The sequence below is a fragment of the Daucus carota genome, chromosome 3 (assembly GCF_001625215.2).
Source record: "Daucus carota subsp. sativus chromosome 3, DH1 v3.0, whole genome shotgun sequence".
Classification (NCBI taxonomy): Eukaryota; Viridiplantae; Streptophyta; class Magnoliopsida; order Apiales; family Apiaceae; genus Daucus; species Daucus carota.
The window spans coordinates 38,429,615-38,455,840 of NC_030383.2; the positions used below are offsets into that span (position 1 = coordinate 38,429,615).

At 35.7% G+C, this 26,226-nt stretch overlaps 1 protein-coding gene across 8 annotated transcripts; it reads right to left on the reverse strand.

Annotated features, from left to right (window-relative positions):
* Nucleotides 1-463: 463 nt before the first annotated feature.
* Nucleotides 464-24,019, reverse strand: LOC108214315 (uncharacterized). 8 transcript variants are annotated; one of them, XR_001805581.2, is made up of 26 exons: nt 23,861-24,019; nt 23,640-23,770; nt 23,201-23,285; nt 22,227-22,280; nt 21,994-22,085; nt 21,782-21,885; nt 20,303-20,378; nt 18,940-19,402; nt 18,176-18,487; nt 17,829-18,035; nt 17,596-17,694; nt 17,420-17,492; nt 10,094-10,221; nt 9,700-9,988; nt 9,388-9,620; nt 9,179-9,303; nt 8,879-8,996; nt 3,084-3,139; nt 2,866-2,959; nt 2,598-2,778; nt 2,444-2,512; nt 2,266-2,369; nt 2,125-2,187; nt 1,551-1,684; nt 1,378-1,436; nt 464-740 (listed from the first exon to the last, which is right to left on the reverse strand). XR_001805581.2 is itself a non-coding variant. In XM_017386250.2 (25 exons), the coding sequence occupies exons 1-24, from the start codon at nt 23,900-23,902 to the stop codon at nt 1,577-1,579; spliced, it is 3,306 nt and encodes a 1,101-aa protein (XP_017241739.1). In that variant the 5' UTR covers nt 23,903-24,019; the 3' UTR covers nt 1,147-1,436; nt 1,551-1,576. The 8 variants fall into 8 exon arrangements, 5 of the variants coding, with proteins under 5 accessions (XP_017241739.1, XP_017241737.1, XP_063944816.1 ...); XM_017386250.2 differs by lacking the exon at nt 464-740 and having other exon boundaries at nt 1,147-1,436; XM_017386248.2 differs by lacking the exon at nt 464-740 and having other exon boundaries at nt 1,147-1,684.
* Between the last annotated feature and the right edge of the window lie 2,207 nt (nt 24,020-26,226).

Sequence of the window (26,226 nt, forward strand, 5' to 3'; positions counted from 1 at the left end):
TATTTCCTTATGTCACAAACTGAACATCCTATATTCAATTCTCTATTAAGATGGTACCTTGTATTGACAAAATTAAAAAGTTTTGTTTATAAAATGAAAATTAAAAAATAATCCACAAAATTGTGCGATAAATGCCCATTTAATAACGCATGTGAAAAATCGATCGAAGGGAGGTTGTGATTATTTAAAAGAAATCCAGTGTTAGACATTTTTCTAAATAAGTAAATAGGTCACCATTGAAACGGCCCCCAACTTGAGGGATCCTAAAAAGTCAGCTCGCCTAGAACATCACTCTCTCCCCTTGACCCAAATAAAACAAGTTGTGCAGAGCATTTTGAATAAACATTAAGATGACTTCACCCTATCATTATCAAATTGAGTACTGAACTAGACATAGCTAAATGTAAGTTTTGACATTATAATGTTTCTTTTTAACAGGAGTCTCTAATCTGTTGTCAGAAGGGAAAAAAAATCAAGATTCTTTATCTATCAACAAATTAATGATATACATGATCGTTTTAAAGATCTGTTACAATGACATTTATATTAATTAGTGTTCATATCAATCCATCTCTATGACCTAAGTGATCCATATTTTATTTTCTCCATCAACAATTATTCTAATAGACAGTTTACAAGTAGCTTTGAACGTAAAAGATCTATCCACGGTTTAAGTGACACACCATGGCTGTCTTCCAATCGAAAGCACTCTTGTTTGTCCAAAGAAATTGATAGTGCACCTGAAAATATCAAAAGAAATTCAAGATTAATAAGTCTAAAAAAAATTACAATATAATTTAAATAATACGATCATATGGACATATTGAAATCTAAACTGATTGAACACTTTATAATTTAGAAAATATAATTAATAATACGGATATGTATTTTTGAATTTTAAAACTCTAGCCTCCGCCATCATGCAAATCAAACAACATTAAAACATTAGTTAAATATAAGTAACGAATAACCCGATACCTTTTTTTTTTTATTGAGTAAATTACATGTGTATACCTAACTTCGGCTCATTCATAACCGTTTTAGACATCATTACATTAATTAAATTACGCTGGATTGTGAACAAAGAGAAAGAGCTACAGAAGGAATATCTGATAATGGTGGATGCGCTACAAAAGAAATATATGATACTGGTAGATGTGAACCAGTTAAAGTAGAAAAGAAGACTAGTCCTGTACACGCTACGTTTTTACATCTGAGTACTCATCCGAGTCGCCCGATTTTAGAACATTAATTCACCCTGTATTAAGGCGGGATGAAAAGAGGAACATATCTTAACATATTTTTGTTTACATTCTCTCTGTTATGTTCTTATAAATGATACTATGAAAAGGCTACAAACATTTTAAATGTTTTTACCATTCACTTGGCGTAGACATCTCCAGACAGGAGGCAATGGAGAGGGGCCGGAGGGCTGCCTATATTCAAATGTTATCATTGATGTGAGGAGGCCATGTATAATGTCTCATATGGAAGCGGTATTCTGTGTATGATATTAATTATGAATGTGACATCAGCTACATGATACTCACATCAGCACTTAATTGCTGAATCCCTATCATAATTGCCACCATTTGCGATTTTCCATTCTTTTGGCAAGTTCCTTCGCTAATGATGAAAAATCTTCAGCTCCACTTTGTAGCTCCTCTGTGTTTCGGCCGAGTTTCTGGCATATTAAAAGAAATAAAATGGTCAGATTAACTTAGAGCCAATCTTTTGTGTCGCATCAGTCTGCAAAATATACAAAGATATGACTCTTGGCTTTTACGGCCAATGTAAACTTCATCTTTAAATAAGTTAGCTTAAAAAAGATTTTGATTCAGACTTTGTAAGATTGTTGGGCACTTCAAAATGTTGAATCTTCTACTATCTTTAGGTGTAATGTAATAGACTCTATAAGAGAAAACCATCAATCAACACAAGCACTATTATATATCTCTTGTTTTTCTTTCTGTTACAGTTACTATTATGCATGGTTATCATAGCAAATATCCTCATATTTGATCCCATGCATACTCTTAACTCTTAAGTAACCAATATCAAGGGAACAGCATTTTGGCACAAAAAGAATAATCCAACGAAATAGCTTGCAGGCAGCTGTCTTACCTCTAGCTTCTCTTGTCGCTCTATGAGTTTGTCTTTTGCTTGTGCAGCAGCAACAGACACATCCTAGAAGTCATATATATATATCCATCAATTGGTTTTCCAAATTCAGAAGCATTTGTTAGTTGATTTAAAAATGATTACCCCTGTCTTTCTATATTTTGCTCTGACTTCTTCTGCAGTTCTAAGTTTTGGCTTGGATTCAGTAGAGCCTCCTTCAAATAATCTCTCTCGCTCTTTTTCCTTGTCTACATGGCACAAAAATGAGAGCTCAGGCACATAATAGATTTTAAAGAAGTTATATATTATAATATTAATTTACCTTTTCTTTCATCTGTGTTTTGAACACGTGGAGGAGAAAGCTGGATAGGTTCATTAATCTCAATATCATCTGAGAAAGAAAAAAATTATAAACAAAAGCCAAGTGTTATATAGGAGATTGTAAAGTGAGAAATAAAAGTTAAATAGGAGATAACCTATGTCATATTCAGCAAGGTCTTCATCTGGAATATTCAAGGAACCAGAGAACGGGAACCTAGAATATATGTGATCCAAATGCTCAACAATACTTTCTCGAGTTTCATATATGTCTCCACTCTGATCTTTACCAATGTTGAATCCTTTGATTAAACCACTTAATATTCCAGTTGTAGTTATCTATAGCAACATAAGATGAAAAGAGTTCTAAAGTCTTCCAGGAATGCAACATTTCGAAGGCAACATAGAAGTTCTTAACATAATGACCTGCTTCTTCTTTGGGTTTAGGGATGAAGCAACACCGGAATCTGCTGCAGCTGCAAGGGCTCTATCATGAAGATTAGGTAGGGATTCTGGAATCCTAAAGAACATGCAACTACATCTTAGTAATGCTAAATTCAGTTCATATGTTGAGTTATACAAAGGTAGGGGTGTGTGCGCATGTGTGTGTGTGAGAGAGAGAGAGAGAGGGGGTGGGGGGAGACCTGAAATCATTTTCAAAGGCCAAAAGAGATAACAAAGCAAATTCACACCCGTTCACCTATTACCATGTAAGGATATGTTAAAAACACTAACGATATATTTCTCTATATGAAATACTCAAAAACGGTACTTGGTTATCTTTAAAACTAGGTACACAACAAAGCTTTACAGATTCTATAATGTGACAATCTATATTCTCATTCAACCATCACTAATGTGCCCAAACATTATTAGCTTCATTAACATTCGTCAAAATGTCGAACACTTGTCACTTGTCAATTCAAAATTGCATCCTCACTCTAGTGAGCTTATACCATAATAGATATTAGATACCATTTCTACAAGTAAAATATAATTTATAACCTATAAAGAAAAATTTTCAACAGCAGATGGTTTGCGCCATTAAAGCCAAGTTTCTTAACTTGAAACGATCTCATTTAAAGTCTAGCGGCCCAACTTAAGCATTCCATTTCAAATCTCGAAGTCATAACAATCAGCTTGTTGGTTCTTAATGCAAGACAAATTTGGGGGATAGAACTTATATGGCTCCCTTACGAAACTAACCAACCTGAACGCGTTCTTTTCAAAAATAACCAGCTTCGTTTCGACTTTTCAAAACTAACCAGTCTAATTCTACTCAACTCGGGCAACCCCAGCTGATTAGTGGAAAGAAGAGTAGGTCGCCCCTAGCACAGGCGACCCATGCTGTTTATGGATGAGGGTCTAGGGTCGCCCCTGGCTCCGGCGACCCCTGTTGGTGGGTTCCTCCTCCCAGCAGGGTCACCCCTGCTATGGGCGACCCAAATTGTTTTTTAATTCGTAATGAACAATTCTTATTAACCTAATATTTAAGCTTGAATCTTATATTAATCAAAATTTAATTTGTGTGTAAATATATATATATATATATATTTTTTAAGTAATTATTGAAATGTGATGCAGAGAATTATTTTTTGAAGGGTGTGCAAATAATTTAAATTGTATGGTCACATCAGGTTTCTGCAGTAGCTTTTTTAGCTTTTTTCTTACAAAGCATTCATTGAACACTGGATTTTCTGCAAGCTTCATTCAAATCATGCAATAATTCAATCAGGCAGCCTGTGGATACGGCTCAAAGATTTACTTTATTGCTGAGTTATAGATTTTCTGCAAACCATTAAGTGGACACAGCAATTGCATCTACTGTTCAAGCACAGTGGTTATTTTTAAATTGTGTCCTTAAAAGCTGAAGCATGTGTTCTTGGCTATGCACAAAACCAAAAAACTAACCACAAACCTCATATTATCAATCTGCCCTGTGAAAAAATCCTAGCAGGACACCAAGACCATCAGTTTAAAACAGTTTTATTAAACAGGAATTCAATCATTGTGGTCACAGGTAGGAAGCGAGCCACACGCACGTTGCCATTAAAGCTCTCCGTGATGTTTGTGGTGGCCAGGCTGTAACGAGCGTGGCCTGTGTCAAAACAAATTGTCCAAAGGGCAGGATTTATTGCCCTCAGCCACCTCAAGGCTTCTTCAGAAATCTCCCTAATCTTCTTCATGTAGGCCTCATGTTTCCTGATCTGTGGCGTACCGCCGGCGAGCCACATGTACATCTTCAGCTCCATTCCTGGGTATTCTTGAAGAAGTTGCTCCTAACATGATGGAGGCAGAATCTGTGTACGCCCAGAGGCGGGGTAAAACCATTACGTTCGTCATTCATTGCAGCGAAAATCCCCGTGGCACGGTCAGAAATAATGCAAACGTCACGTCTATCTCGGCATACATGTTTTCGTAAAAGACATAGAAACCAAGACCAGTTTTCCGTAGTCTCCTCATCAACCAGGGCAAAGCATATGGGATATTGGTGGTTGTTAGAGTCGACTCCCACCGCTACCAGCAACTTCCCATTATACTTTCCCTTAAGGAATGTACCATCAATGGAAATAATTGGGCCGTGCGTACTGTCAACCATCAATCATTGCTTTCAAACACCAAAATACACGAACAAATGTTGATTTAAATTTACCCCCCTCGGTGTGATGTGGAACGACGTCAACCACAACTACACTTCCTGCATTTGTACTGGCCGTGACGTTAAGGAACCGAGGGAGCTCGTCATAGGTTGATCGCCAGTTACCATAAGTGCTCTTCATGGCAGCCATCTTCCCCCTCCATGCTTTCATGTAACTGATCAAATGGTGGTACTCATCATTGACCATAGTTATGACGTTGCTTACCTTCAACTGAGGGTTTTGAGACACCTGTTCAAACAAAAAAGTATTAACATTAACAGGCGAATAAAAAATCAAAATAGTCAGGCGTATAATGATATAAGGGGTCGTACGACTTACGTAGGGAGCAACCAAAGATCCAATCATTCTTGCAGTGGTCCTGCGTTGGTCTATCTAGTAGGCATGTGTGCTTTTCTGGACATTTAGTTATTTGAAAAAGCCCGTGGGACCTCTTTTTCGCAGCTCTTAGCTTCCATTTGCAGTTGTGAACCACACACTTTGCTTTGTAGACCTGCGTGGTGCTTTTCTCCACGAGGTAGTTTCGATCTGTTTGTATGTGTGCCTCTTTCACAGCAGAAATAAGTATTTCTTTGCTAGCAAATAGAGCTCCTTCGCTTAAATCATCGGCGGCGGGGTCAAAACCGAGTGACATAACTACGTCCGTGTTAGAAACTATAACAAACTCGTAATCCTGGGTTGCAAACCAGGCAGCTCTAGGCTCATGCATAGTCATCGTCTATGTTTGCATACTCGTGTTTCCTTCTCGGACTTCGTCTGACTCAGCCTCCGAGAAATCTTCAAATTCCGCAGGCTCCTCCTATGACAGCTTCCAATCCGAATCGTCACTGCTGCTTATGGCTCTTTCCGAGCCATACTCTTCATCTTCGTCCTCGTACTCAAGTGCAAGAGTAACAACTACACCTCTGTTCGGCATTTCACGAGGTGGTGATGGCTGTCTTCCACTAAAATCGTCCTCGTCTACAACCTCTTCAACAACAAAACGACCCGTATTACTCGAGCCGCCACCGAACTCCCCAACAGCCCTGTAGTTGTAGCCACTCTTGAAGAAGCCGCTGGACCGCCCTGGCATGCTCCAGAAGTCGTTTTGTCCATAGTTCCCCCCATAATCCCCTCCAAAACTCCCACCGCAGTTTCCAACATAATTTGCGAACTCACCTCCAGCAGCGGTTTGTCCGGATTGTTGGGTACATGGCTCTCCGTACTGTTGGCTCGGCTGAGCAATACTCTCAGCCTTAATAAACAATGCTACGTCTCCCCCCAAGTGAAATCTCACGGGGATACTTAACATCCTACTAACATCATCGTCCGATTTAATAGACTTGACAAAAAAAACCCGTAACGAGGTTAGCAACCCCGATCCGCGGATATTTGACACTGAGCTTGACATCCCAATGATACCTACTGATATGAATCAACTGGAACACCATATCTCGTAATTTTTCAAACGAGCTGCCCAATTTCACAAACATCATTCTTTCGGATCTAGGGAGTAGAGAATATAGTTATCTTGTTTTATGATTTCACCTCCCCAAAAGAAATTAACGTTAACGTATCCGTCCATCTTTGATTTTAATGTGTGTGTTTTTTTTGATGGTTTTGGTGTTCTGCTAGGATTTTTTCACAGGGCAGATTGATAATATGAGGTTTGTGGTTAGTTTTTTGGTTTTGTTCATAGCCAAAAACACATGCTTCAGCTTTTAAGGACACAATTCAAAAATAACCACTGTGCTTGAACAGTAGATGCAATTGTTGTGTCCACTTAATGGTTTGCAGAAAATCTATAACTCAGCATTAAAGTAAATCTTTGAGCAGTATCCACAGGCTGCCTGATTGAATTATTGCATGATTTGAATGAAGCTTGCAGAAAATCCAGTGTTCAATGAATGCTTTGTAAAAAAAAAGCTAAAAAAGCTATTGCAGAAACCTGATGTGACCATACAATTTAAATTATTTGCATACCCTTCAAAAAAAAAATTCTCTGCATCACATTTCAATAATTACTTAAAATATATATATATATACACACACACACATTAAATTTTGATTAATATAAGATTCAAGCTTAAATATTAGGTTAATAAGAATTGTTCATTACGAATTAAAAAACAATTTGGGTCGCCCATAGCAGGGGCGACCCTGCTGGGAGGAGGAACCCCACCAACAGGGGTCGCCTAAGCCAGGAGCGACCCTAGCCCCCCATCCATAATCAGCAGGGGTCGCCCGAGTTGAGTAGAATTAGACTGGTTAGTTTTGAAAAGTCAAAACGAAGCTGGTTATTTTTGAAAAGAACGCGTTCAGGCTGGTTAGTTTCGTAAGGGAGCCGAACTTATATACACATAGTAGAAAGTAAAATCACATATAAGTCTACTGATTATGGAATATTTCTCGATTCATAATATTCAAAACTAAATAATGTTTGTCCGGCACAGACTGGAACTGATACTAGAGGAAGATGGGGATGACTTTTCTGCATTGTTAGTGAGGCGAGCCTTTGGATCTGAATTTTCTGTGATGAAAATTTAAAAATAGTTGAAAAGTTCTTATTACGATTCTAAAAATGTTGCCGCTACTATATCCTCATGGGAGAATACTAAGGAACAGAGTGGGCTTATGAGGCTAGAAACATATCCTCGTGGGACGTGGAAGAATGCAAAGGAACAGAGGAGGCTTATGAGGCTAGAAACATACATGGAAGGGCTTTTCAAGCCAAACAATTCATCAAAAATCACATGACTATAACAACTATCCGAAATTTCCTCCCAGCAAGAATATAACCTACAAAGAAGGTTTTGGTAGTAATCTGACATCAAGTGTAACAAATGCGGACAACTGTAACGAGGAAAATATATGCAAAATTTAGGAGACATTAAGACAGCAATTGTACAACCACATGAGAATGAGCTATATGTCGCTTCATGTTATGCTTGCAAAAACTCTACAGAAAGTTGGCTACCACAGTTATTGCATGCAGTCATATAATTTTCAATGTCGAACTGGAGACGGAGCATACATTAAAGCAAAAGGCAAGGCACAGTAGCAATTGATGGCATTTCAGTTTTTCAGATGTTTTATATTTTCCTGAAATTGATTAAGAGGAAAAAAAATTTAAGTGCCACTTGGTGCAGAAAAATTACAAGATTATGTTTAAGAACGGAGGTCGTGCAAAAACATCCGAATGCAAAATAAATGGTTTGCCCGGCTGCACAAGTTGCAATACACAAACAAGAAATATATAGAGAGAGAGAAAAGAAGCTCTCAAGTCATGTAGGTGGGGACCAGATAGAACACAATGTAAGTTTTAGGAGTTGAAATCAATGATGGATGACTTGCAGTAAGTGGGCAAATCTTTATAAACATCATTATGCATAGTCAAAAAGGTTTTTAAAACCAACAAAGGGTAGTGTTATGCAGCTCCATATTCAAGGACTGTTACAAAACATATTATTGAGATGCTTATTAGCGTTAGCTATCAAATAAACGCTAATACAAGACTAAACTTGTATTCAGTCAAATAAAAGACCTAGAAGGCTAGAACGTATGACATAGTTACACTCAAGAGTTTCTGAACGGATTAGATTAGTGTTGAATATTGCTCTAAGATATTGTCCTCATTTATTTTTATTTAGTTGATATATTGCTGTATAGACAAGGAAGATCTGAATCTATAAAATACATATTAATTTTCCATAATTCTATAGTCTTTATACTTAATTCATAAGCGGTTTATCGGCCCCCTAACCAACAAAATAACATGCTTTTGGGAACAAGAGAAAACCTACCATTGTTATCTGCCCTGTACCAGAAGAACTCATCGTCTTGTTCATATTAGTCTTGAAGGTCCACTTAAGAAGTAAACTAATAGAGGTATCACCCACTACTTCCAAATCAGGCAAGGACCTGCCCATAAATTAAAATAGACCATATTTATATGTGTTTTAATATTTGGAATAAACAAGATATATTAGCTGTTTAATATAGCCGCATAGCTGTTAAGAGAAAGAGCTAGCAAAGACTTTCTGATTATTGCAATACTCGAAAAATTTCATAGTGACAAAGTAAACAATTAATAAACTGAAAACCTGACTTCAATCAATCCAGTCTGATAGAATAAAATAAGGCTCAGGCATTTTTCATCTGTTTCAAAGATTGTAGTCCAGCAACAAATGGTAGTAAGCTCCAAACTGCGAATAGACCTATTTTCACCCTGAAGCAACACTGACGTCAGTCCTCAAGTTGCAAGTGAAATTAGACAACTTCTGAAATGAATATGCACAAGACAAGAGTGCACCTGTACAACCGAACTCAATGAGTATAAATGCAGCCCATCATCACAACAAAGTAAAATTAAAGAGTCATTAAATCTCTGCCCTATAGTAATAGGATTATAATGGGCATTGACATTAACTTCTTTAATATCACTTTGACACTCATTCGTAACTTCAATTTTGCTTTTGGCTTCTAAATCCTGAGATGAATTCAGCAGATAACTCTCAGACACGTCAGAGATAGAGTTGTTTCCCTCTGCACAGAAACAAGTCTTGAGAGGATATAGAGCTGTTTGCAAACAGGAAACACTTAAACATGGTAAGAAAACACTTGCCTACTATATACAGAGACAAAGCAGTTGATTGTGTCTTTGGTTGAGTTGGCAAGGCAGTAATTATGTCTCCCCTGGTGCTGTCAATAACAGTTATCTGAGCATCTCTTGTCAAAACGAAAGCTATTTCATCCGCAGGTTCAGCTGATTTTTTATCTTTAGAAAGGCCTAAACTATTGTCGAGGGTATCGGGAAATGATTTCACAGTCAAAGATATCACTGAGGAACTTGACCGTGATATGCAGTCTTTGAGATATAATAGTTTTGATGAACTAAGATCAACCATTGCAACCTGAAAAGAAATAACTCAAAATAGTATAATAACAATGATTTCAACCACATTGCACTCCACGTGATAGAATTATTTGACATCAAACACTATATGGGCAATGCTTACCTGACCGCATTCAAATCCAATAGCAAGTCTGGATCCAGATGTTACAAACTGTAGGGAGCGTACCGGAGAATTGACAAGTGAGAACACAGCTAGGCATTGATTCTGGCCTCCACTGGGCACATTGTTAACTACAAAAAAAGCTACTTCTCAAATAATGCAAAATTGTCCATTACACTCCATGCCAATGACGTGAAATAGTGATATTTAAGTAAATTCAGACCAAACAACAGCAAAAAAAATTAATAAATCAGCCTTCACATGACATTTTACATTTATTCCAGCAGCATTAACTTGGAGGGGATACAGAGGCTGAACCAGTCAATGGGCAGAATGCAGTCACAAATTTGGGCAACTAAATACAAAAACATGACCTATCTATTATCTTTAATACATCAACGATCTATTTGATACTTAAAATATGAACTTAATAAATTGCATGCAATACTTGTTGTCTAATTTTGACTTGGTTTTATGTCTCTTTATCACTACTACTTTTTCTTAAGTCTTTACGATTAAAATCTTTAAAGTAAAAGAAAATATCTTGCATTACTTGGTAAATATATAGATATTATTATAGTAGTTCTTAGTAGTCAAACTACTAACACAAATGCAAATATTATTACAATCATTATTATTATTTTTATCTTACATATTATGTCTGGAACTGCTTGTTACGAGTTATATTTCTTTTGATGTTCTCTAGATTGTAAGTATGAAACCGCAGATAACAATTGAGATACGGAGAAATACTGCGGAGTCGAGGCAGAAACCAGTGAGAAATTAAGGCAGAGATACAATGATAGAACAGAGGAATCAGTGATAAGAGAGATAGAACAGCAAATTTAGAGTTAGATACAGATGGCTTGGAGAAGATAGTAGTTTCCAGAGAAAAAAAGGTGTAGAAAGAAGGGAGAGAGCATTTGGCAGAACAAAGTGCCATTTTCTGATATTTCATAAACCATAATCTGAAATTACATTGCCTACAAATATACTACTACTATGAGTCACTAACTCCCTAAATGAAATAACTAACCTTACCACTACTGATAGTACTTATACAGGCTAATCCTGACAATTCTCCCTCCTTGAAATTTGCCATGTTCTCATGACGGACAATGCACTTCACAACTTCCTTCCACCTGAATCGACTTAATCTCTGATGATGATTTTGCTATGCTTTCATTTATTATAAAGGAAAAGCTCTATTCCATTGAAAACATCTCGTAACCATTCCTGAACATGCAGAATTGCAGCAGAACCGCCAAGAAGTTGCACTATAAAAGAAAATTATAAATCTTCCAGGATCAAAGATGGTTATGAACACCATGTTTCTTTAGCCTTTCTGATATTCAGGTCTCGTTGCTTTGTTCATTTCAGGGCTACCCTGTCTCACCACCATGTACTTTGTACGGTATTACATTTCTTCCAACTTTCACATAATCACACTTGGTTAATTGATCTCACGGACTCCTCTATTAGTCTCATACACACTCCTTGAATATCTTGTCCTCGAATTCTAGCTGAATTCACAATTTGAATCTGTCCACCTTCCTAATGGAGGACACTTCTTCAACAACAGCTCTATTGGCGTAACTTCAAATAAACACTTTCCTGAGATTGTCCCAGTTGACCACTAGCTGTTACATTATTGCAACTTTATCCAACTTCAATTTCATATTCCTGATCAGTTTTGTGAACATATCAACGACAGATATTTTCTGGCCAATTGGACCATAACCACTAGGATCAATTATCAGCATGTATTTGTCATCAAAGTTGATATACGCTTGACCAAACAGGAAGAAATTGCAGCTCTTAGGGTGCTCTTAGGAAGTCTTTGGTAATTATCGAAAAACCTCAGCAATTTCACCCATGTTTATAATAATCATTAAGGTTATTTCCTCAACAGCGAATCGTTCCTCTTCACCCTTGTAAACAACAAAAACAATTCACTTATCAACCCGTCCATGTACAACTTTAGACCTTCACTTTAGGTTAAAGGTGTGAATTGCAAGTTGATTCAAGAGTAGTGAATGACCGTTCACCTCAAACTTCTCACCTGAGTTGTTTCCGACAGAAGGCTTATTTGTATCTTCTGTAAAGATGTTCAATAACAAGAATGTATCCACGTTTCTATCCCCAGATATCCAGTTCTACAAACCTGATTCAAACGTAGATCAGGTAGGTAAATTTCGAAGAGCAGTCTTGCAATTTGTAGTTGAACTTCCTATGGTACCTGATACATAACCAAGAAAGATGTGGGATGAAATGTTTATGGTTCCACACATTTTACTTTCCTGCTAAGGTGCAAAAATGTACATGTCACCAGGTGGCTATATTAAAAAAACATTCTTCCTCAACATTCCATTTTTCCTCCTTGAATAATGCCCTCTCCTGTAACCAACTTTCTGGACTTGTATCACTTTCTTGGAAGTATTTACAGAACTCATAATCATCTAGCAGTCTAACATGATGATGATCACCCCCAGGATGAACACAATTCCAGTTACTCTTAATATCCCCTTATAGTTCCAAACTCCAAATTTGTTAAAAAACTGAACAGAAAAATCCAACCAATTCCAATTAGTTTTTCCTGTTATATACACTTGATACCATTTCCTAGATACTCCTTCTGATGCATGTTGTCACTTACACCAAACACCTCAAAATATCATTTACAATCCTCTAACTAATCAGTCGCTCCTGCACCTACAAACTTAGGAATTTGCAGGCCGTGATGATAAAATGACACTCTAGGAGCATTTGAGGGTTTTCCGATTCTGATCGATTTCATTTCTTCCTTCCAGTCAAAAAGATTAACAATTCTATCCTCCTAACGTGAACTTCCTGCTTAAAAGAATCGATTTCAGCACAGCTAGCTCCATCATCTCCTTTAATTTCTTCAGTTCTTGTTGGTACACCACACAGTCCTTGCATAACAGAAATTGTTGATGCACCTCCTGCATCGTTTATCACAGGAAACATCTTCCTCTTCCATCATTACCATTTAACCTCTACAATTCAATTCTTCAAACAACTACATTCAATTGCCAGTACTCCACACTTAACCACCACCACCAGTACTTGACAAGTATGACTAGAACTACATAACAAAAGCTGTAAGCAATGCAATAATTGTGTGATCTCCAGAAAACCTATAGCTATGCTACTATGCAAAAGAATTCAATCACCTCACAATCAATTTATCAATCAGCTTCTATGCAAAACAACAATTTTACACCAATTCAACGGCACACAAATAACTGACAACAATTCCAATGCACCACAACTTATCTCCGCCAATTCTTCAATACTTCACCAATCAATTCAGATCTCACAACAGATTGAACAGAGAAAACAAAACCACCAGCATCATAACTTGATACAGAAACATAAACACTTAACTTGAAGAAACACAGTGACACAGTACAGAAGACTAGGCAAAACAACTACTGATAATATTTTTGTAATTTTTCTTAGTAAGCAACCAGCTTTCTAACTGGTAAAAAGTGGTGGGTGTCCATTAATGGCCTCTACTAATTATATTCCAAACTGGAGCAAACAGCTAGAAAACTTCAACTCATAACATAACTGAGAACAGAGATCAGACACCAGATGTTCGTAATTCATAACTCTGTGATTTTTGTTGTGATTCTCAACGTGATCACTTTGCGCGACTTGTCTCAGCTTGCAAGACACAATCGAAGCATGATTGATAAAAAACAGGGCTCTGATATTGTCAGGAACTGCTTGCTTCTTACTTTTATGTATGCTTTTGGTGCTCTCTAGATTGGAAGTAGAAAATTACAGATAATAGTTGAGATGGAGCGAGATACAGCAGGAACCAGGAAGATTAAGGCAAATATAGAGATAGAATAGAGAAATCAGTGACAAGAGAGATGTAAATTTAGAAATAGAAATAACTAGATAAAAGTTTCTAGAGATAGAAACTGTAGAGAGCAAGGAGAGAGCAGTTGGTGGAACATGTGCCCTTTTTGACATTTCACAAAGAATAATTTGTAGTTAAATCTGCATGATCTGCTACTTTTGTATATACACTACTACTAGTGATTAACTAACTCCTGAAATGACAAAACAGCGCTTACTGCTGCTGATAGTATACAGGCTAATCCTGACATGACTACAAGCTAATGGATTTTTTTTAAAAAAAATAAAATAAAAAATATTGGGCAGAACAGGATGTACATATTTGCAGGAGTTAATTGATATATGCTAGACTGATAATTTGGTTCAGGAATGTAATTAATATAGTATATCTCATATTAAGTACAGATTTGATACAGAAGAATAATGCCTATTCAGAGGCAGTAACTTTCATGAATAAGAGTGTCAGACTCTAGTAAGACAATCGTGGCTGCAGACCTATGGTTGCACTTATGGGTTTCTATTGAGACAATCGTGGCTATCTCAGCCCAAAGTCAGCACGTAAGAAATTATGCATCTTGCAAACATGAGATGCCTATGTACCTCAGTTCATATGAGGATCAATCTAAGACATAGCTCCGCATATAAGAAGAAACCCCTATTTAGAGTGTTGGCTTGATAGGTATTCATCATTCAAAATAGAAACAGAAGTATGATTCTGAAGGAGGAGGTCAGCTCCTCAGTCACATGAGATGTTACATCTTTCATCTTATTGCTCGAGCTTTCTCAGGGAAAGTGTAAAGTGTAACCTCTTGCTCCATCGAGCTTTAATAACCAATCCAAATTAACTGATAATTAGGGCTTCAAACCTTAGTAATTAGATTTCAGAATTTAACCTACCAAGGTTTGTTTATGCATCATTAACGAAACCCATAATGTTGCTTTCAACCCGCATCTAGGGGTGGCAAAAATCAGACCCAACCCAATAACTCGACATGAATTTGACCCAAGAAGTACATATTCAGGCTAGGATGCTCGGACTCTTTTGGACGGATCCGACATGGACACTCGGGTTCTTCAAAATCAATATTTATAGACAAGAGGATTCGTTTAATGAGGATCCGATTCGGGGATATGGACACTCCATTTTTAATATTTTGACTTTTTAAATTATTTAAAATAAAAAAAATATATGTGTTATTTAAAAAAGAAAAAGTGCCACAACTAAAATACAATTGTGAAACACAGTTCAAATATATTATCTTTAAATTGTATTATATTTGAATGTTATTAATGTTACCAATCAGATCCATATTTGCAGCTAATAAATATAATTTTAGTTGAAAATGTTAATAATTATTAATTATTGGACATATTATCCTTTATTTTTTAATAATATAAATAATCAGTTATATATGGACTGATATTCTCCTTGTTTCCTTTGTTTATATTTTCAGGATATTTGGAAGAAGACGGGTTTTTCTTTCCGGACATTAAAGTTTTATTATCTAAATTTCCCCGGTCATCTTGCATGTCCGATGGTTAGATGATAAACTTTCTTGAATGAAATAATTATCACGGTGAATTGCTGCTTCATATTCGTTGAGATTCATTCTCATTATCAAAAAAAAAAAAAGCTGGCAGTACAAAGTTACAGCTTGCCATGACATATTAAAGAAATACAATATTTTAATAAATCAATTCATTGAGATATGTGTCTCTGCATCTTCTCCATCTTCTCCCTCGCTTCTCTTTCCACTTTATTAGTGTTTCACTTAATAGAAATAATCATGATACAAGCTCTCATCTTCTCTCTTTTTCCATGCTCTATCCTCCTTACAAACTGACACGCTTGATTATGAACAAAACCACGGAACTCAGATAGTCGTCGGAGTTCAGACCGGAGTTGACGAGTCGGTTTTTCACATAACGAATCCGATCCGGATTCCATGTCCGTACCAGGGTCGTGTCGTGTCGACACAGGTAGGGCAGGGTAAACAGGCGAGTTCGAGCATCATAGTATTCAGGATGGAGTTTTAGCGTCAGATTCGGTGTCAGGAATTGGTGGATTCTGAGTATTTTCTATTAGCAAAATGCAAGAACAAGTAAAGTAGAAATAACAAGGCAGAGAGAGAGAGAGAATTCAGAGATAATCAAGAGATAATCAATAGAGAAATGGAAGGGATAAGAGACGGACAAGACAGAGATTGAGTAGATAGATGGAATGGGGCCTAGAGAGAGAAAGTTAGAATTGGTGGAAATCAATCCATTTCATATACTCAACATTAAAGAAATGTACAGACTTGTCTGGTATTTATAGACTACACCAGATATGCCCTGAAATGACTACAATGCCCTTACTAACTATGAGAGGGCTGTCAACCGGATAATTCGGATACAGATACGCTTATATCCCTATCCATATCTGCAATCGTCGGATTCAGATACGGATAATATTCGCTTTACTTCGGATACGGATAAAATCCGTTTTTTCTCAGATACGAATGTGGATATTTCAGACAGATGTCAGATTTCTTTGATGGCCCAACCGTATTCACGATGATTTTAGAGCAATTATTTTGCAACTAAGCTTAAATAATATTTTTATGTGTATAAAGAATTTGTATAATTATATAAAATTTGTCTACGTGTATTATTAAATGCATATACACACACTACAAGCTAATAGAATAACATTTTACTTATATATAATTATATATTATATAATTTAAATATCATATATGTATTTAATTTCAGATAGGGATAATATCCGCTTTTTCTCGGATTCGAATGCGAATTTTTCGGACGGATATCGGATTTTTCAAATTTTTTTGACATCCCATCTCCCGATAGAAATAGCTCTATGCCTAACTTGGCATTCAGGATTACCAAAAAATCAGGTTATTTTCAGGTTATCAAAAGCTGACCCAATATAACCCAAAGTTATAGATACATAAACAAAAACTATATATATATACATACTAGCACATAAATCTTTTCCTATATCAACCAATTTTATGCATTTTATAACTTCTATTAGAATTCAAAATTAGCATCAATCCAAATTATTATGCTGATCCACCCCTCATCGAAAAAGAGTGAAGTTATTGCAACAAAGGCTAATATAGCAACACGGAATCAATTACTACCAATCTTGACCAACAAACATATTGTTAAACAATCAAGTTTAAACATTTAATTACTACTACAATTTATTTTATTTAAAAGCATACCCCAAATCAGAAGCATGATTCTATTGATATTGTAGTTATCCTTGTATCTATTACCATGAAATTAAAAAAGCCTATAATAATGCATTGTAATGTTCAACTGACGATAAAATTTAATGTGGCCAAAAATTGTTGGGACAGGTTAATTAATGAATATGGTCAATTTAATGCCACGGAGGAATACAACTTAAGAACTAACACACACTAATACCTTCATGGTTGGTTCCCGTAACAATGTGAAGGGTTGATTTCTCAGACCTCTGCATTAAGCAATATAGACGAACCTGCATATTATATCTATGTTCATAAGAGAGTATTCCTTGCATGTCGACGTTGTAGACATGTATTTTCCTTTAAAAATAGTTTTAGTAGAGTAAAATACCGCACCAGACCACTTTCCTCGCCGATAGCTAAACTTGAAGTAGAAGAGGAAAAGTCCAATGCTGATACAGACGACCCCGTGCCTGCTAATTCAGAACCTTCCACCTGCCAATGGCATGATATATACCATTCGTTTAGCATATATTGAATAATTGTTGATCACTATATGTAATGGAAGTATTGTGTTTGGAAATTCAACAAGGTTGCAATTAACAAATACTTAGTACGATTGCGCTAACCTGGCATCCTATAACAGATACAAGGGACAGAACTGGAAATGTTGCATCCCATACTCGGACAGATCCATCTTCATAGCCTCCAATATAAATTCTCTTACATCTACTTTCGTCTGAGGATAATTTATAGGGAACGCCGCCGCTCAGAGGCCAGTTTGTACTTGTACCACTCTTAGTAGATATGCCTCGAAGTTTGGTTACACACATTGCCTAATGAAGGGGTTAAATGAAGAATCAATGCTGATAGGGAAAGAATAAAAAGATACTCAAGTCCCATGCAGCAAATGAAAGACACTACCATTCCAAAGTAGCAACTAAATGCATCGACTACGAAAACCCAGAAAACTTACCTCTTCATTTAGTACACTGAGCTTTCCTACACTCATGTTGGGTTCAGTGGTAGGTATAACTGCACGATATTGAATGGCATGAGCAGAATGTTTTTTGTTTGGATTGGACATCAGAACTGATAAGAAGGCCTCATCATAATAATGCAATTGTCCTGGATTAGTCAATACAAACAATGTAGAGACATCACTATGTTCTCCAGAACCACCACTCCGTACCAAACCCATATCCGCAAACGAACCACCAAGTGTCAGGTCAATACGGGAAATGCATATTAATGTTTCTATCCCAGGTGGCCAATCAAGAGTTAATATCTACAAAACAGAACAGAAAAGTACGACTAGCAAAATTTAAGATCATCATCTTATTAAATAAGAAATTTAACAATGAGATGACAACAAAAGTATTTGACGATAAAATGGAGTGAAGGACATAAAACACAACCGTAAAATCAAAATGATCAACTACACTTTAAAAGTGCATAACACTCCTAAATGGTATGCATACAGATGCCAAACTCAGACATACTGGTTTGCAAACTGCTAAACATGGAAAGAACATGTATGGGGATTGGAGACCCCTACAAGAACGTAGTCACATATCAAAAGTTTATTGTTAAGAGAAACAATTTTCCAAAACAAGATATGCTAACATAATCACCTACATCAACAGCTGTTTTCAGATAGTTATATAATACTATTGATGATTTTAATGCTAGAGGGTTCCCAAAAAATAGGCAATAAAACTGTATACATTTACGACATACCGTCAGGACTTCTTCTGAACCAATTTCATCACCGCCATACACAAAGAGCTGGCCTTTTGGACCTTTATCTGCACTATTAGAATGCCAACGTAGAACAATGACGGGAAGTCTCTTTTGAGCAGAGGATAATTTTAGCTTACTGACATTGTTTAATGATTTATGACTTTGTAAATCCTTGGTGGAGGCACTATTTGTCAGGTTCCACAACAATATATCACCATCTACATAACCAACTGCTAAAACTGAACCATCAGAAGATACCCAACAAAGTGAACTTATATCCTTCTCTAGTTGTCCATTATTATCTGATGTGCCTTCAGAAGGCTCATGTCTCACATCATCTGAAGAGTTGACTACTATTGCATCTTTCAGCAAAATATCTTTACGCCCACTAACAAGGACGGCTTGATCTTCAGTAATATCCCACAAAATAATGAACCCATTTGCATATGCAATCAGAACTCTGTAAGGGAATTGAATAGTGATATATGGGTAACACATAAAAAGAAAAATTTATCACTCCTAATGACATTACATATCTATGATAGAAATGAGATAATATTTAAAGCCCTTACAAAAATATAGCTATACTGATTTATATTTGGGAAAATACTAGAGACCCTAAAATTTTTCCGAACTTTTCCCAAATCTTAATCGTCAACTTCTGATTTGCTTCATTCTCATTTTGCACATAAATCTTCCAGGTTAAAATCAGCCAACTCATCATTTGGGAACATATTTGGGAAGTTTTTGGGGTACATAGCATTAATCTTATATTTGATGTGTATATGCATATAGCTAATCTTGCAATCATCAAATAAACAATTAAATAAAATTCCAAATATGAATTTATTTATTTTTTAAAAGACAAGGATTCATGTTGGGACCTACATTCTATCAAAGTTGAATTCAATATCCTTACCTCTGTACTTGACTACTTGGTATCAATTATACACAAGAGATGCATACATTATGCTTCAATTATAGCCTGACTATCTTACGAGACTCTCCTACTTGTTATCTCTAATTACAGCTTGTCACAATCTGCTAATTAGCATCCTTGATTACAGCCAGTGAATTAGTTAATTAGTATCTCCTATATACAGCTTATGGAAAACTAAATTTGGTAATCCACTAACATCATGTCATCATCTACTAAACGGAAAGAAAATAGCCAACAAAGCAACATCTATGCATTCTCCAAAAATTTCATAATATTCAGCAGATGCAGAAGATGAGAGGAGCATCCAGCAACTAATTGGAGTATTATTGCTTATAGATATTGTCAACATATAAAATTTTGATTCAGATTACTAAATCGATACTGTGAGAAACTTTTTCAGTAGTCTACTTTTTACCTTACCTATTTCCTGAGGAACAAGGCTGTGGTAAAACACCAACAACAGACAGATGATCAGGTAGTGAAACCCCAGTCCCATCTGCAATGTGACAAAAATGCTGCATTTATAAGATAGTGGCAACATTTTAGTGCAAGAAGTTTACCACTGATATAAAAGCCAAACGGCTACAAAATTTTCTGGAGGAAAACATAGAGACTGTCGTGTACATCAACCAGGAGTAGTTTCAATTAGTTTGCAGTAATAGCAGTACTGTAATTAGCACTGATGATAAAGCGAGTTGTGGCTTCTAGTATGTTTCGTTGTGTATATATGAATGTATATATGCATTTTAGTTTCATCAATAAACTTGCAAAGTATTAAAATTCTAGAGAATGTCTTTCTTCTTCCCTTCAGCGCCTCCATTTTCTGTCTGTCAATCTAGTTTCTCATCTGTACTTTTGAACTCTATGGTCCATTCATAGCTTTTCAGGACCTAGCTTGATAATGACATTAATAAAAGAAAAGTACTCCCGATAAAAAGTATCTCCAACTTCAACTCTTATATACATCTCAAATGCCTTGCAATATACCAACATCTCTCAACTTCAAGTTAGTGACCATCACTCGCCACTATTTACCAACTCATTGCATCAATGACCTATCACTTCTCTCACCAAATCAATAAATCAACTGATTAAGTCAACACTTAATAAACAGCATCAACTCACTCACTCGCATCAGTACAGAAAAACTTTGGGCTTCCATATATGTTTGGTTGAACCTGTACAACACCAAATACGCCCTAATGGAATCTCCAAGTCAATTCCTAAAATAAGAAACCCTGAATAGTAGTGAGCAGGTAACAAGTGAGTCCAATATTCTTGTTAAAGTGGACCTGCAAATCCCAGCTTCAATGAACTGCTCATATAAATAAATTGAATGTTACACTATATGAGTCTAATATATTACTATAAATTATGTGACAGATTCATTTTAGTATATAAGTGATCCAAAAGCCTTAAACATGAGCAGCCAAGAAACAACTCATCGAGAGGCAAGATGCCATAGCAATTAATGGAGTTTGACTTCCAAAGATTTCTTTTAGATAGTCTAGTTTGTAAAACCCCCGTCCCACATCAAAACATGTGGGACAATTAGTTTAGTATAAAAGCTTAAGTGTCACTACCAAGTGCACCAATCTTCTAGGGGTTGTGGGTTACCCAATTAGTCCAGACTACATGTTCATGTATCACTACAAACTGCTTCAACAAATCATGATCTTTTAGGAGTTTTTGTGTATTACCAAATATTTGCACAGGTCATAAACAACTTGCATCATCTTTCTTATACATAATTTAAATATATTGATGGAACAATTTAAAAGAGTTAAGTGCAAAAACATAATTTTTGAACATTGATAATGCACAAAAAAAAGGCTTCAACACATGTGCTGAGAAAGTGATTAATATGCTAACACGTAAATTAAGTATCACTAGCATTACCAGCTACAACATTTGCAGCAATGTAATAGGGCAATTGTTGGAGATTTCCTTCTTGGGCATCAAATTTTAGCACAGACAAAAATCCATATTCATCTCCAACATACCTAATCATATTAACAGGGTAACAATTGCTTTAAGCCAAGTACTACCATGTCAGCCCTAATAATCTCAAAACTTATTTAAACTAAGAAAGTTTGTGTGAAATCTTTTACATGTAAGGAAAGCCATAGACCGTGCAGAATGCAGTTATATTGGACTCCCATTGCGTATGAGCAGCTATACACCTGTATTCAAGATCCCAGACCTTCAACAAACAAAAAGGATATGAAGTTTGATAATACAAAATAACTCTTAAGATATCACATAATGATATGAACTAAGGAAATTAGACCGTTTGTGAAACATGGTTGCTATGTTTCAAATGAGGTCACACATGGCACAGTACCTGAACTTCATTTTCATTCGAGACGCTCACTAGGAAACCTTGATTATGTAAAAACTGCACAAGAGAAAGATAAATCGGTTATTAATCAGAATTCAGAATATGATTCTTTCCACCAGGGAATGTTTATCTACTTCGACACTAAAGACGGTAATAACGTACAGACAAGTAATCTTTTCCGATTCCACTCTACAAGTTAAAATACTAATTCAAATGAATAGGTAATTAGCTCATGACGTTGGAAGTCAATGTGTTGGCAGGCAATGAATTACACATGCAATATAATGTAAGAATTTGTATAATTTAATCAGAAATCAAGTTTTCGAAGCAAATATCAAAAAAAATATAAATGGAATCTGGTTCACCGGTTAAAAAAAGGTAGCAAATGTCGTTCAGATTAGTTGTTTATAGTCAGGTCCTTCAGTACATGGGACCCCGAACCAATGGTTGTGACCATAATTTTTATTTATTTAGTTTTTTCCTGCTGAGTGGAATTTAAATGTTTTTGGAACTAAACAAAATGATATTACTTTTCACCAACTTCATCACATAGAGATCTTCACACAAATAAACCCAAGAATTTATGGTAAACGATTACTTTAAAGTCCTCTTCTAAAAAAATTTAACAGGGTGCAATATATACAACTTGAATGTTTTAATAGAGATTAAAAAGTTATGGGCAACCCTCATGATATATTGGAGTGCAATAAGTGAGCTGTTTGATAGTTAACCCCTTGGAAAAAAATACCATAAATTATTAACATACATTAGAGTTGATCTTCTCTTTAATGAAATAAAACTGCCACGTTTGTAACTAATTGACTGTGTCTCATATGATGAAATTATATTACATATATGTACACTACAATTAAATTTTATGAGCTTTTGTAATGATGTTATATGCAAATTCCAAATCACTCAATCAATAAAACATTTCACCAAAAAATTTAGAATCGCTTTCTAGCCTAACAGCAAACCTCTAAGTTTTTGAAAGATGAAGGCCTTGGAGCTATAAGAAGGGCTTCTATATTATCACCTCCAATCACTTTAATCCTTCCATCCCTGTAGGAAGAAATCAAAGGAAACGTGATTATATTAATTAGTAGAGCAAGAAGTAATAGAAGGGAGGGTGGTTGGGTCTTTTTTTACGAAGAACGAATGCGACTTTAAATATACTAGTCTGAAATTGCAATTCAGGATGTTGATCAACTTATTTATAAAACGGAATTAGTAGGATGTTGGCAGGACCGAGGCAAACTGAATCCCTACACTCATAGTATAATTCCTCCCCAATTTAAGCTCAGAATGAGCTTGTTTCATAAGTGATTATTACGGGAATATAGTTACATTGAGAATTGGAGAAAATAAAAAATAAAAACTACAGTAGTATGAGCATAAGAAAGAGAAAGAAGTTACGAAGTCGCTATAGCCAAGAGGCGCTGGAACGGATCGAAGGCGAGGATTGAAGCAGCAGAGGGGATTCCATAATGAATTGCAACGCATGGTTGGAGGTCCTTCAATGTCTTCTTCTCCTCCTCGTTCTCAGGCTGCACCAACACATAATAACAATTAACAACAACTATTATTATTAATTTCGATCGAAAATCAAGAAATTATTACTAAGATAGATATTTTACCTGGGGCGATTGAACAAAATTATGAAATAACTTGCTGATCATCTCGATCTGTTTGGTTTCCCAGAATCTCTCCCTCTTGTGTTTCTACTATCCAAATTTGTAATCACCGCACTGCTCCAAATCAAATACGACAACTTTTTATATGATTTTCTCGACTTTTTCTGAATTAGTATTTTCGGGCTTGGCCCAAGTAAGTAAATGTTTTCAAGATGGGCTGTATTGGGCTAGTCCAGATTTATGGTGTTTGACTGTCGGTGTAATGAGCAAGCCTGCTATTAGTAATACGTTTTCTTTTTCTTTTTGTCAGGATTAATACGTTGTTCATAATGAATTAATTGCAACGCATGGTTAGGAGCCGAAGATAAGCATGAGCAAAGGTGGCGAGAAATGATTATTAACACGCAAGAGATGGGGCTCTGCCGAACTTTAAAAAACGATGTTTTAGGAATTTTACTTCTTTTTCAACGAAACAGTTAAATTAATTATAAATTTTGATATATTTTTTATTTCTTGTCCATATCTTTATTTTAACTAAATAACACATTTTTAAGTATATCCAAACGGCTCTATATACTCCCACAAATAATTTTTAGTCTATATTTCAATTTTTTTTATCGCTATACATGTATTTTTGTTTGGTATTATTTTTCCTCCTCGTGATAATTCTAAAACACAAGTTAGTTCTTAAGTATTATTCATTATCCGTCACTTATCACAAACCGTCATAGATGATAACTTAGCCGCTGCATAGATATCTAGTACATTGACAGAAAATGATAGATGGAAAAGCAAGCGAATCAGATTAGCCACTAATTTCTAAGATACGAAAGCAACGCTCCGGAAAATCGGATTAATAGGGTAGATCACTTGTCGAATCAATCCATTGTAATTTGTATCCTCCATTTGAGAGATATGAAAGTGAGTGGGGGTCCTACTGCTTCTTGACTCTAAGTGGAGCTGTAATTCGAATTAGGCGACTCGCGATCTCACTTGCTCGAACTTATTTTACTCGGCTCGGCTTTGACTCGTTAAATGAGCTGAAATTCGAAGAAGAATTACAGTTTGTTTAATTAAACGAGAGCCAACTTTGGGTGGAGATTTACACTCCATTAGATGTAAAATTATACTAGTTGTCTCGGACTCGTTAACCGACTTGTTTAGTTAAATGAGCCATCACGAGTGGACTCTAGAAATTAAATGAATCGAGTTTGAACGAAAATTTAGACTCAATCAACTCGATTTGACTTGACTAAATTTGGCTCAAATTAGACTCAGCTTGCCGACTCGAATTACAGTCGGTAACTCCAAGAGTGCATTTTAACTCGGTCTTGTATTGTTGGGTGGCGACAAAAGAATGTCAAGTCCGCTGGAGATTTGATTTGAAAGAAAGCTACTAGAATTATTTACATCGGTGGCATCATATATTCCATTCACACCTAAACCTTTTTCTTATGTGATGCACAAAGGTCTCCGCTCGCCAGGATAAAGTACCGTATCTAGTTATCCACACAGGATTTGGATTACAAATGTCCATTTTACGGAAAACTCTCGATTCAAATTTCAAAGTATGCGAGATTGGATATTTTCGAGTGACTAATCAATTAATAAATTAATTGCAAATTGAATAATTTAGTATGTTTTTGATAAAATTATTATCTTATCAATTATTATTCAATCAAGATTTCACCACAAAAATTTATGGGACCGTTTGGGTAAGTTTAAAATAAGTGATTTTTGCTTAAAGTAAAAAAGTGAATTAGAAGTCAGAAGCAAATTAAGACTTATAAGTGATTAAACTGTTTGGGAAATAAGTAGAATTTCTGAAACAAAAATTAGTAATCCTAACTTTTTTTAAGTGCTTCTCGAATTTTCACACAAACGATACAAATAAGTGCTTCTAACTTAAAAGCCCGGAAGCCGGGCTTATAAACGTTTCCTAGACACCACCTATGGAACTTGAGCGTTTAGAAATTGTTTAACGCAATGCAATGGTAGTTTTTAAGCTAAAGGATCGATAATTTAAGGTTATTTTTATTGGGCAGGACAAATTTGGCGCTGTGGATGCTTATGTATGGTCCCTACAATCTATAATTTCAGAAAGAGTCTCACATGCAGAAGTTAGAGCAACTCTAATAACTTAGCTATTTGGAGTCTTAAACCAAAATATGAGAAATATGAGAAAATAATCCACTCCAATAAGATAATATCTTAGTCATTCCCTAAATCACTAAGATCTATTAGTCATGCTTTATCTTTAGCTAACCTTTCTCCTCTCCTAAATTTTATTTTATAATAAATTTTGACAACAAATATGTTTTCTCTCTTCACCTATTGTAATAATAATAACTTTTAACAATAAATTAGTA